This window comes from Oryza brachyantha, chromosome 7, assembly GCF_000231095.2.
Source record: "Oryza brachyantha chromosome 7, ObraRS2, whole genome shotgun sequence".
NCBI classification, from domain to species: Eukaryota; Viridiplantae; Streptophyta; class Magnoliopsida; order Poales; family Poaceae; genus Oryza; species Oryza brachyantha.
Window position 1 is genome coordinate 10,486,521 of NC_023169.2, and position 14,014 is coordinate 10,500,534.

The following is a 14,014-nucleotide window of genomic DNA, read 5'->3' on the forward strand; positions in this document are numbered from 1 at the left end:
TCACCGCCGCTAGAGTCTTTTTAGTATGGTATAGATAAAAACCATAAGGTCAGCTTAACTAAGTTTGAAGATCAATCCAAATAAATCCAATCCTAATTAAAGAGAGGGCCTAAAGACCACAGTTCTCTTATATAAACCAACATAATTAATACGAGTTAATTCTAGATATAAAAGAGTGCACTTGAGTTGCTTTTTCCCTCCGAATGGCAATTTCTTTTATGTCATCACTTCTCTCATTGTAAGTCAGAACACAGCCTGTATAATCAAGGTAATCTTATGGAGAATAATCTAAGACCAAGTAATACATACTGACCTTGACCGCTAGATCGACCATTAATTAATTAATCAACTCAATTAACCATTATACTACTACTCGATCATACTGCTCAAAGATTGTGCTAGCTGTGGATCAGTACTGGATAAGATTATGGACATTATAGTATATAGTAACATATGATCTTGCAACGTAATATTAATTAAATAGTAGTGCTCAGTAATCACAACCCGGTCCCTAGCTAATATCATAATTTAGCCAACCAACATTGATGACCCGGAAAGAACAAGTACAGAAAGGAACAAATGAGAGGAGCATATGACAAAAGGACAATTAATTAACATGTACTACTATTAGTACTAACCAGAGTACTGTACTACTCCCTGCATCTGAGTTTATCTAGATTCATCTGTGTATGAATGTATATTTTTATATATGTGTCTAGATCTATTAGCACATGTATAAATCTAGACAAGACCAGAAAGTCTTATAACGTGGAACGGAGAGAATACATGTACTAATAGAGAATCTTGTAGGAGATCAAGCATTGCTAAAGCTGGGAGAGCAGTAGATAGTTACGGATTGATTAGTTAAGTAGGATTAATCAATCAAGAGGGCAGTAGTGATAGGTGGGTGAGGGGATAAGCTTGTTTAGAGGGCGTACTCACTAGTAGTATCGCAGATCACGGCGGTTTAGAAAACTAATTACTTTATTATTATTTGAAGCGTGCCGGCATGGAAGCAAGAATATGCCATGGGATGGTACCGGGTGGTCCGAGGGAGATAATGGAAATGTTAGTTCAGGGCATCAGGGGTCATCTCTTCATGGCATATTTGCATATACTAGAACGGCTATAGATAGATCATGGATATTTCGTCTTTATGTTTAACGCCGTTGATTATTTACATTTGATCGTCTGTTTTATATAACATATATAACTATTATCTAATTTATGGTGAGCTTGCTAGTACAATAACTTGATATATGGGTGCAATTTATTTTCTTAACATACTTGCATACTTTTGTGTAAGCATACTTATTTTTTTATCATTCTAGTAATTATAAATCAATTAAATTTTGTATGCAGAAAAAATTTTGAGTTTCAGTTGACATTTGAGAAGGTGAGGGAAAAAAGTCAAAACCAGCGGTAAAAATTGAATCGGCAATTGAATACAAGTATCCATATGATTGCTATTTAAACATATACTTAGAAGTCAACTATGTCAAAAATGAAAAAAAAAATGAAGGGAGTACTTTTTTAGATATTAGTTCGATCTTTCAAATACAAATTTATGTTGTAAACGTATCTATTGATATTATAAAATTATGAAAGTGGTTGGCATATTGACATAAATTTAAACCTTAGTTTTATCCTTGGAATCTAAATATTTAAGATGACATGTTGATGTTTAAAGGTTTTACAAGCTTGACTTGATGATTTGCAAAAGTATCTCTAGAAAGGCAATAGTTTGTGCATTCTGATGAACTAATCTACGGTTCACAAAATCGTCCATTTGAATAACATTATTTGTTAAGTTCGGTGAATATTAATTGGCTTATTGTATTTTTCCAATGCTTGCGTCGTCACTTTGACCTTAGTAATTATACTTATTTTCCTCGATCCGTACTAACCAGACATATTTGGTGGAAACAAAGTCAATTGATTCGATCCAAAATAACACTTTAATTCTTCTGGAATAGTATAGACATAAGAAAATTGAGTTGAGTAGATCCATAAGTTATTTACCCAAGAGAGGTAGGTCTATGTAAATGAAAGGAATATTACATCGATCGTCAACCCTTGATCCCTAAATCAATTTTGCGAGTGGTTTTGAGTGCGGCATCTGCCATGGCATCAACCATCTTATGTTTTGCCTCCGACCAGTTCTTTCCGAGAGGAAATAGTGGATAGAAAATAGGGGCGAATGACTTGTGTACAGCTCAGCTACTATCTAATACTCCATCCGTTTCATAATTTAAGATGTTTGACTTTGTTATTTGTAATATTTGATTATTTGTCTTATTTAAAAAATTATAGAAATATCATTTATTTATTTTGCTTGTGACTTACTAAGAACTTTAAGCACGACTTATTATTTTTTGTATTTGTACTAAATTTTTGAATAAGACGAATGGTCAAACGTTGCAACCTAAAAGTCAAACATCTTATATTATGAAACGGAGATAGTATTATCTTTCGACTTGGTTCACCGTTTGTCACTAGCACTGGTGAGGTGAAAAATTTGCAGCCCCATCTTCCTATGCTTATAACTCAAAATTTAATTTATTTTTTCAACCTTAAATTTGAAATAGATTTTAGGGTTTTTTCCATCGTATTATATTTTTCAGCCTTGCCATTCTGATCACCAAGAACACGTATATATGTAATTTTTTTATTGACAATTTTGTTAATAAAAAAATCAAGTCACGCCAATATAAACAATAATTATATACAAGCTGAATAATCAAACATATATTTCAAAACTATCATAATTTAAAATGGGAGAGAGTAATTCCGATGCTGCTCCTACCGAGTGAACGTCCGAGCAAAGCTCGTTTGGGCACAAGCCGAACAAAACCACAAGCACGCAGGCTTTTAGGCCCACAGAGCCCATCTTGGCCCAAATGAGCTGCCAGCCCACCAAACGAAACCCAGTCTCTTCCTCGCCGTTGCCACCCACCCGGGTAATACTCCATTCTACTGCCCATCTTATTATTGATTTGGAAATAAATTTGACCTTGCAGTGTGAAAAGCACGCATTATTATGATGTGGAAATTCGAGCTAATTTGGTTTCGTAGTAAGTTAGTGCACCCGTCCCAAAATATAATCTTTTTAGCTTGTTTAAGCATAATTAAAAGATGTCAAAAGGATGGAGCTTTTAGTCACTTCAGCTGTAAATTTTTGAATTTTGAATCGGTTATAATCCATTTCGAAGCATCTGATTGACTCTGTAATCATTGGAATGATTGAAATCATGGGAATAGATGTAGAAATGTTTATCCTGTGATATAAAATTTGAATCCTAAAAGTGCTTACATTTTGGGATAAAGAGAGTTCAAAATATTGTTACATTATAGTGTGGAATCATATGGTGTTTTCTGCTTTGTTTACTAGTTGTTCTAGGATAATGCGGAGTTATGCCGGTGAACGTCAAAAATTGAATGCATATCTTTGTGATTTGTAGGATGAGATGAAATTGAATCAAGCCATTTCTTTAGCAATGCACCTTGGACTTTATTTGAATTATACTTTTTGTACTTTTAGACTTCCAATTATATTTGTGTGCATGAAGTGTTTGATCTGCCTAAACCCTGTTGCACAACCGGGATAAAATTTAGGTCTGCCACTGGTGGACATGATAAAGGTATAGATTCAACCAATAGGGGAAATTTACTTAGCTTTTAGCATAGTTAGCAAAAAAAAGTTCAAAGAATCCAAGGTATGAGTCGTTGGTTTACAAAATAATAGAATATCTTGTTACTATTAATATTAATAAAATTATTTTGATGTCTCTATTTAATTTAATACTTTAATTCTAATGAATTAGATATTAAAATTAATATCATATATTTTTATTGTTATTTATTTTTTCGTTTCATATTATAAGTTAATATCAAATTAGTTTCATTAAATCCATGATAAAATATGTTTCGATGACTTCACCAACAGGACTGCCATTTTTCTTCATGGGCGGTGTCACCATTGAATCTTAGCAAGTAGTACGCTTTCTTGAAACCTAATAATATAAATGAAAAACACAAAAAAGAACGTCAACAGTAAGCCTCAAAGTTAAGGAGACCAACCAAGAACCGTGTATTAATCCAGACATGGGACACCTAGTTTTTTTAACAGGAAATCCTGCCATCTAGTTATTAAGCAATATACAGATAATAATACAACTATTATTCATAACCTCGAAAGCATCTTTGCACCGGCCGGTGCTTACCTTCAAAGACGCATTTTACGTTTACCATCTTCTAAAAGTGATCCATGATAACATTTACACCCATCTTTTCATTTTCATTTATGCTTACAAGCCAAAATTTAAATTTCAACCTTAAATTTAGGGTTTTTTTCACCATAGTATATTTTTAGCCTTAGCTTTATATAAGTTTTACTTAAAAATTATTTTTGTTTGCAAATATATCGTTGAGCTTTTTACATGACAAAGCCAAACAATCACCCCCATTGTTTGGGATTGTAGCTAGAAAAAGGCTATCACAACAAAGGAAATTAACAATGTGTGAAATTAAAATACATTTATGATCTCCCATATTTAAAGAATCCTTCCATCATATTCATACTACATGTCCAATTCATGAAATTAAAATATTAAGTGGTAAACTAAAATTACTGGATAGTGGATAGAAGATGATTTCAAAGTACTACTTTTTTGTTAGTGTCACGATATGCCCTCTGCTGGCTGCTGTTGGGGGCATGGGGCTAAGCAAAAGAACAAACGGCTGAGTACTGGTGTCAAAGCATAAAGCCCAGTCACCCATGGTAGAATAGAAGGAGGCCACATGACACCATTCCTATAACCGTAGATCCGTCCCTGCCCCTGTCACTCTGGTAGATTCTATATAGTGCCTCCTTTAAACTTATGTTATAAGTTTTAGTCATTTAAATTTCTACATGACTCATTCTTGAAGATTAAGATTTCTCATTGATATATTTAGAAACAACCAGCTAGCACAATGGTAGAAACAACTAGCTATCACAATGGCACAATATGTTATAAGTTTTAATCATATCTAAATACTTCAAACCTCCTGGAAATTGCCTTAGTCGCAGCAATTTCACCTTGACGTAGCCGCACGCGGGAACGACGCATCACCGTCACTGGAAGCAGTGGGTTCTCACGAGCGCTCGTATATTTTTAGAGTTAAAAGAAAATAGCACAATACAGAATTCACACCTAATAAGAGCACTTGCTTATCAACCTAAGTTATTCATGCGACGAGCGATGGTCTTATTTTGTAGACTCTTGTGGTATTGTTGCTAAATCAGAGACATGAAAGCCATGTCTATTGTCATAATTCTCTCTTCTTCTGACATCCTATTCAGTTGTAATTCATCTAGCTCCTTTTCAACCCTCGTCTGCTCAGTTCAAGCCCTAACAAGTTCACTTGTGACATTTTTTTTCCTCTAACTAAAACCTCGCCGCATCTAGTGCATAAGATTGTTTATATGACTCATCTTCTTCTTCTCCTCACAATGTCTTTGTGCATGCATCACCTCTATCAAGCTTCATTTGCTTTTTTGCCCTTCCCTACCTATTGGTATCTTGGGTACTTCATTTACAGTCATTTTGTTATTTATGACATCAACATTGGTAGGTTCATCCTTTGCAGGAGTAGCAGTATTTGGACATGCCTCAATGTTTGATTTCCGTTTTTTTGTTGGAACCTGCCTTATGGGATGCTATTTTGTTTATCTTATCATACCACTTGGATTGTGTCCATAACAGATTGCAACAATCTGTGAATTAGAAAGTCCTCTTCTCTTGGCTTTTAAACAAGCCATCGCCTACAGAAGCTGTAGAGGTGAGGCTAGATAAATGTAATAGCAAACTGTAGAAGATAAGTAAAAGATACTAAAGATATTGAATTATCATGTGCAAAAGAACGTTTATTTTATCGAGTCAAATCACAAGCCCTTCTGCCCTTGTCCCAAAAAAGTTGTCTAAGTTGATTGCATTTGCATAACCTTTTAGAGCATATCTAAGATGTGTATAAAATTAATCATTAAAACTAAATTTTAGGAATTAGAATAAAAACTTATCTCGAACAGGGTTACTAAGTCAACTCCTATTTATGCATGCCTAAAATCAGCAGTCTATATCCTAAATTCAGTATTAAAAAATGTATTCTCAATACAAGTTCAGCTTTGAGTTTTATTGGATGAGGGTGTAATTATTATACCCAATATTTTTTGAATAAACCCAATACAAGATTTTAGAAAGTAAATTATTAGTATTCTCTTGGAGATCATACAAGTCCCAAAGGGTGCTTTTACGGTACATTCCACTTGGCTTGCTAGTAGTGTAGTAGGATCAAATCTAACCATTGATTTGGATGACCATTTTAATCATTTAATTAACTCATATGGAAGGACAATTTAGTAATCATAATTCCATCGATGAAATGGGCTGTGCAGGCCCAATCATTTCACCGTGAGTTGAGTTCCTTCCTACCTTAATCTAGGTTCTGCAACCAATGTCACTGCCGGCTGCCTTATTCGCTGTACCGGCTAATCTTGGAGCATAGTACCCGAGGTCATTGAAATTTACTGTAAAATTATAACTACTGTAAAGTTCTAACTTTAATTTTATTTTAACTTATAATATAATGAATAATTCATTTAAAAAAATTATTTAAAAAAATTGAAAGTACCTGTTAAAAATCAATTGAATAATTATTCTTTTGTAAAATACATAATTCATGGCCATCACAGTAAAGCCTAGGTAGGGTCTTATGGTGTTGGTGGGCCCTCTACGTTATACGGCCCATGATATATATATACACGCTAAATGTGGATCCGCTAATCACACAACGTTGCCGCTGATAATCACGTTACTCTGCCGCTAATCGAATAACCTTTGTTAATTAATTATTTACAACAATAACATGTATTTTTTTCAATAATAACATTCTACTGCACTACTACTGCCCGATCTACCAGCCACAACATTAACTCACATAAACCATTGAATGAACTGTGTTGGACAGCTAACCTACACCTTAAGGTACACTGAAAAAATCTATGACGTTCAAGACTAAAATGTTCCTCGCATGCTTGGCTAAAACAACTTTCAATCTTTTCAGCATTTCCAAACCCAGATATTCTTTGAGCCCGATTTTGATCTTCTAGTCTTATAGCGGGTTTCCAATCTTATTGCTCGCGCCAATCTTTGCACCTGCGCTAATTTTCTTTTTCTTCACGTCCATTCCCACCAGCTCTACAGCCGCCGCCCCCTTCATCCATAGATGCTTACCCATCCACCGCCGTCGCCTCCTCCCTCGCGCCTCCTCCCGGTCGGCCGCTGCCTCCCTCGGTACCCTCCCAGCCACGGGCACCCTTGGCTCCCTCCTTGCTGGCCGCTGCCCTTGGCAACCTCCCGGCCGGTCGCCCTTTGTTCTCACTGAAGTTCTATCTGAGCCTGAATCGACCTAATTGTTGCGGCAAAAGATCTGTATAGGCGAGTTCGAAGCATTCCCCATCGAAATTTGTGAAGTCATCACTTTTTATGTAACCTGCCTATCTCCGATTTGAACATTCCTCTGGTTCATGAACCAATTTTAGGTTTTCTATTTTTTTTCTATATTGCCTGCTCCATCAAGTTTTTAATAAATATCTAATAACTATGTAATGATTTTCTCCACTATATTGAAATTTTACATATCATATGTTGTTTAGTGCTCAATTCTTAGATGTCATGTATTGACAAACTGATAGGCAACCCTAGTTCACACCCTTTCAGAAACCTAATGCCCACGTAATTGACAAGAGTATGAAATAAACTCTATGCACTGGTATCTGCACCTTACATCTGTTAGCCTATCAAATACCACCTGTGCTAACTTTTGTGGTTTGTCATATTTCTATGGAAAGCAAGGACATAGCCATAAGATTTCAGGTGGGCTTGGGCCTGTGATTAACCCGAAATCGGCCCAGGAAGAGAATCCCTGTAGCCTATTCTAGTAAAGTCACATTCGACGTTAACGGTGATAAGGTAAGTTAGCCGACGTAAAAAACGTAGTAATAAATTAGTATATAATTAATTAATTATAAATTATAAAAAATAAAATATATTAATATGATTTTTTAAAACAACTTTTTTTATAGAAATTTTTTATAAAAAATAGACCGACCTTTAGCTGGAAGAGATTGAGGCTAGGGCTTGCACCTTTGCTTGCTGTGCCTGTTGGCTTCCTCTGCTGCTCTCCGGCGGCGCACACACGAAGGAGGCCGCCGCTCGCACCCGCGCCCCTCCGGCCGTCGCCCGCGCCCCGCCACCCCCACCGCTCGCGCCCAGCGTCCAGCGGCCCCGACCGGCAGGCCAGCCGCCCGCGACTGCACCCAGCGACCAGCCGGCAGCCACCAGCCGCCTCGCATGTGCCCCGCTGGGCCGCCGGCCGACGCCCGTTGCCCCACCCAGGCGCCCAGCCTGCTCCGCACCTCTGCTGCTCGCCCAACACCGGTGAGTGACTGAATGATGTGTCATTGTCTCTCACTCTCTTTGAGTCTACCGCTCTCTCTTAATCTCTGTCTCATCTACTCATGTAGTAAAGATTTACTGTAAACGAATTTTATCCCCATCTGATTTCCTGTAATCTATATACTGACTACACTAATTAAATTTCGATCGGTTGCTACTTGCTAGATTATTTACTGATTTACTGTAAATTATTTACTTTTTATAAATTTACAAGTTATAACATCTCATTATTTACTTGTTATTATAGGATTGATATTGGGCTATTTTTATTTGGGTAAAACATGAATAGAAAAGGAGATATTGCACCGCTCTTCCAGAATCATGATTTAGTGTGTGATGATTTGTTGAATCATTGTTTAGTCACATATATTGAGCAAGACATTTTCTCTAAAATTAGTGAGGAAGAGATAATTAACTCTTCATGGCTAAGGGCAAGCGTAGACTAAAGTCTAAATAGTTGCACCGTAATTTCCTACTTGCGACGTTGGAGTTTGGACAGGACTACCCACCGAAAAATTCCTGGCTACGTCACTGTAATTAGGTGCCATGTATTGATAAATTGATAGGCCACCCTAGTTCACACCCTTTCAGAAATCTAATGTCCACGGAATTGACAAGAGTTTGAAATAAACTCTGTGCACTGGTATCTGGACCTTGCATCTGTTAGCCTATCAAGTACCACCTGTGCTAACTTTTGTGGTTTGTCATATTCCTGTGGAAAGTCACAATTTTTCTGTTAAAATTTGGCAGATTTCTTATCTGTTACTACAGTATTGGTATTGATATATAAGAACAGATGATGATGTAGTCACTCCAGTACTTTTACCAAACTTTCACCTCTATTTTTCTTTCCAATAAACTTACAAGGAGTAAATATTTAAATAGTATCATTAACTGTATGCTACGTGAAAAATCTAAGATGTGAATATATTCTTTCTAACTGTTTGTCAAATCTGAGATGGAAGTCTATTCATTCTTAGTTCTAAACAATGCTCCAAAATTTGCTGACCATATCTGGGGGAAAGCTTAATTGTATTTTTCTTCAATTATTTGTTAATTTGTTCATTGTACTCTAAAATTGCTGTCAATTTTTTGTATTTAATATGAAACAAATTTTTATTTCCAATACCCAGTTGCAAAATCCTCAGCCAGCGGCCTCTCCTCCTCCATCCTCCTAACCAGGGTCTAAGTACTACCAGTGACTCACCACTGGGCTGTGCTCCTCTGCTCTTGTGTCCAGGCGTAACAAGATGTTTGTCCTCAGCCAAATTGAGCACAACCTGCCAATGCCGCCACACGTGCTGAGCCGGCCCCTTGTTGATGCCATCAAGGCTGAGCTTGAGAGGCTCTTCCTGGACAAGGTAATGCCATGAGCTCAACCATGTTGATACCACAGCCGCCGGTTTTATATGTACAGTGTGAACAGAAACGATGTGTTTGCTGCCCTTTTCCCACCTGCCCTGTAGATCGTCGCGAACCTTGGGCTCTGCGTCTCCGTCTACGACATCCGCTCTGTTGAAGGTGGCTTCATCTTTCCAGGAGAGGGCTGCTCCACTTATAAAGTAATGTGTGTTGCCATTGTTTTTACCCATTCCTTTTTACGAAGCAATGTTATGCATGATACATTTCTGCTTATATACTTGTGTTATAAGATACTGTAGGAGTTGAATGCATGATAAATATAAAATATTGCAATAAGGTTGCAAGATTGTTAAGTTCTAGCTGGGTAATTCTGTTAGTCAACTGGTAGTGTATTTTGATCCTGACTACTAGTTGTGATTGACTTGATGACAGCAGAACATGTTGTAAATGACTTTTTTTTTAACACAAGAATGTCAATGACTCTTTATATCTATTAGTACCCCATTGATGCCCTTTTTTTTTTCTTCCAATAGTGCTATTATTATGGAACAGGCCATCTCAGCGAAATTGTGCATTTAGGTTTGAAAATTCATACAATTTGCAGGTCACTCTTAGATCTTTTTTTTTTTCCTCGTGTTGTATAGGTTTCCTTTAGGCTGCTGATGTTCAGGCCCTTCGTTGGGGAGGTTCTTGTTGGGAAGATCAGTGGATATGATGAAAAAGGTCTGCATGGTGAGTCAGTTATTTTCTCATTGACATTTAAAGAGCTGGTTGGTTGGCAATCTCTTATCTTCCCTGTCGGATTATTCAGTTATTTTTTAGCATTTGTCATTAAGTTCTGATAATATTTTGTAGTGCATGGAATTTTTTTGTTTATATATTCATGTCATACTACGTGTATTATAACTTTTTTCTGAGCATGAGACACAAAATTTGTATGCGATGTCTAATGTTGTACCCCTTGCACGAGGTTATGCTGTTTGAAACAGTGCACGAATTTACTTTGTCATGTAACATTTTATTTGAATGAAATATAAATGCTGATTAATATCCTGGGATGTTTCTTTGCCACTTTAGACCTGATTAATACACCCGGAATCCTCAATTTCTTAGGAGTGATTAGCATGATAAATCTTTGGAGTACATAAATAATGGCTAGCTAAATATCTGGAGGGTAGTGCTGAAGTATAGTTCTTTACTTTCAACCTAGTATTCTACTACTGAAAACATAAACTTTATCTCTGACGAGTCTGTACACTTAACTGATTCCTGTTCTTTAGTGTTGGATTATTGGTACTTCACATGTGTAAAAGTTACAAATGGTCCCTTCCAATACTGTTAGTTGTTAGAAAATCTGCATTAACAACCTATTAGTTTTAGCTGATATAGCTACATTTTCTTTGTCAGTTTCACTTGATTTCTTCAGTGATATATGCATTCCCGGACACTTGATGCAGTATGGCACAGCTAGGTAAAGTTTTATTTGTTTTTTGTTTTGTTGTTCCTGTACAGCAATCCCTAGAATAGTTTGAAAAAACTGGCGTGCTTACTTTTCCCTGGAGTTATATCATACGTTATGATTTTTATTCCTCTTAAAGTAACCGATGCCGAAACACAGTAACAAATTAATATATGGTTAACTAATTATTAGCTATAAAAAACGTAAAAAATGGATTGATATAATTTTTGAAATCAACTTTCCTGTATAAATTTTCTGCAAAAACTGCAGCTTTTAGTAATTTGGTAAGTGTGCGCACGAAAAACGAGGGAATATGGTTTAGTTATTTGGATGAATGAACATGGTCATACCTCTGTTTAATATACGTGCTTCAGCTAGCTTGGTTACTACTTGCCATGAGAACTCTTGAAATTTAGTTCAGTCAGCAATTAAAGCAAATGCAGTTGCAGAAATCTGCAATGGGATATATACATTCTAGATTACACTATCTTTGTTTGAAAACAGACTCTAAAACTGTCTAGGAAGCACTGTATGTCACCTTATTCTGCTTGCCTTGAGGAACTATTTTCTTCATAAGATTCTGTTGCTTTATTTTCTTTGCTCATTTCTCACAGGGCATCAGATGGTAGGTGGATGCTGAAGACTGAAGATGGTGATGAGCTCTATCTTGATACAGATGATGAGGTATGTACAGTCCTTTTTGTAAAAAAAATCAAAGCAATTACAACTCCCTTTATGCTCCTAATCAACTTGATTGCCACGCAGATACGATTCTTGGTATCTAGCATAAAATACCCACCTATCCCAGTTGAACAAAAGGAGACTGACAGTCCATTTGCTCCAATGCAAATAATTGTATACCTTGATACTTATGCTCTAATTTCGAAATCTGGCTTCATGTACTTTGCTGAGTAAATAGGCTGACTAATGATTTTGCAGGGAAGCATTAAAGGAGACGGCCTTGGTCTTCTTGCTTGGTGGACTGCAGACGAAGAGGAAGGAGAGGGTGAAGCGGAGGAATAGTTGCTAGCTACTTCTTTGTCCGGGTTGCTGTTTTGTGCAGTAAGAGAAATAGCGTATTAGCTAGAATATCAGTAATTTACATGTGGTATTTGCAACTTGGTTATCTTATGTTATGAGCTGTTCTGTTGCTATTACATAACTAATGCGGACAGCTGCTAATTTTATGCTATAACAATAGGAAAGAACAAAAAAAAAAAAAAGAAGGTTAGGGCAATGCACTAACTGAGCTGTTTCTGAACCCTTGTGTGTCAACCATGCAAGTCTGGTGAAGTGGTGATCTGGAGAGCTTTTGTGATGACTTCCCTGGAGCAGCAGTCAGCAGACCAACAACGGAAGGCAATTTTGTCTAGTGTGTGACCTGCAAGCAAGTGCAAAAGATCTGGAAGTGAAAGCAACTTGCTGTGAGGTGTGAACGGTGAACCTGTGGCCAAATTGCCATCTGCCATTGCTGTTTGATCTTTTGTTACGGCGTTGGCTACTTCCCTAGACTACTTCCCTGTTCTTTTGGTCTGAAAATGGAAGCCTGTAATATCTTGAGATTCAGCTTTTGGCGAACCTGGCTTCTTGGTAAACAGATCTTTTTGTTAGTTTGTGGCTTTCATTGCTCTTGTGCCATTTGTAACGATGAGAGATCTTTACTATTACCTCGACTTCAAGTTATAACTTTTTTGCATATTTGTAGATTTATATTGATACTAATAAATTTAGATACATATAAAACACATTCCTTAATCCATGAAAGAATCTAGATAGGATTAAAATGTCCTGTACTTCATGTCAAAAATACTTTATTTTTAGTCTACTTTACATATACTAATATAAAGCTACATAGATTAAAATATCCTTCATTTTTTCAAACTTCAATGCAATTGTTACTATCTTTTTAATTCATAACATATCTGTTCCCTACTTTATCAAACTCTAATGCAATAGTTACTTTAGAAAATGAAGTGACAAAGTCTTTGTGGAACAAACGATAGGTTAAAAAATGAAGGCGTTTAGGAAGTGATGGAGTGTATGTTTTGGAAGGTGGAAGCACAAATATTGAGGTTGTACAAAGAGGCAGTGGTGTGAACGAATTTGGGATCACAACGGTGCTGGCAGCTAACAGGCCAAACTAGAGAAACAAATTATCATAAATATGTGGCCTCTCTCGCTTGTATACTCGTAGGGTACATACTATAATATAAATATATAATTGAACCAAATTTCTAGAATATATGACTTGTCAACATTTAAAAGAGACATTGAGCATTGGGAACTGTATATATTTTAATTTACAAATAAATTTGCACTTTTTTTTGAAGTATTACTACTTGGCAACGCCTCACTATAGTTGTGTGATTGTGTACTTGTATCGGTGCGATGAAGCTTTGTTATGAATTAAGGAAAAATAAAATCCTAGCAACTACAGGTTATATATGGTAGTGATAATAGACATTTTCTGAACCGTCTGTACAAGCCGCTACCACACATATAATCTCAAATAAGATCTGGACTCCATTTGCTGTTCTTGATCACAAAAAACCAAAATATCCAAGTTTACATGTATGCATGAACTCAATAAAACCCCCTAATTCCAAAAACTGAAAACAAATTCTGACCATGGCTAACTGTGTACTGCTCCCTCCATTCCAAATTAAAGAGAGCCATAATTTTAGGAAAGATCAAC

General features: G+C 36.4%; 1 protein-coding gene across 3 annotated transcripts; it reads left to right on the forward strand.

Annotated features, from left to right (window-relative positions):
* Positions 1-8,179: 8,179 nt before the first annotated feature.
* LOC102706113 (DNA-directed RNA polymerase III subunit RPC8) lies at positions 8,180-13,007 on the forward strand. 3 transcript variants are annotated; one of them, XM_006657625.3, is made up of 9 exons: positions 8,180-8,480; positions 9,632-9,859; positions 9,965-10,060; positions 10,505-10,592; positions 11,268-11,331; positions 11,934-12,003; positions 12,085-12,174; positions 12,259-12,381; positions 12,604-13,007. In XM_006657625.3, the coding sequence occupies exons 2-8, from the start codon at positions 9,749-9,751 to the stop codon at positions 12,340-12,342; spliced, it is 603 nt and encodes a 200-aa protein (XP_006657688.1). In that variant the 5' UTR covers positions 8,180-8,480; positions 9,632-9,748; the 3' UTR covers positions 12,343-12,381; positions 12,604-13,007. The 3 variants fall into 3 exon arrangements, with proteins under 3 accessions (XP_006657688.1, XP_015694913.1, XP_015694914.1); XM_015839427.2 differs by lacking the exon at positions 12,604-13,007 and having other exon boundaries at positions 12,259-12,387; XM_015839428.2 differs by lacking the exon at positions 12,604-13,007 and having other exon boundaries at positions 9,739-9,859; positions 12,259-12,387.
* Positions 13,008-14,014: the final 1,007 nt, after the last annotated feature.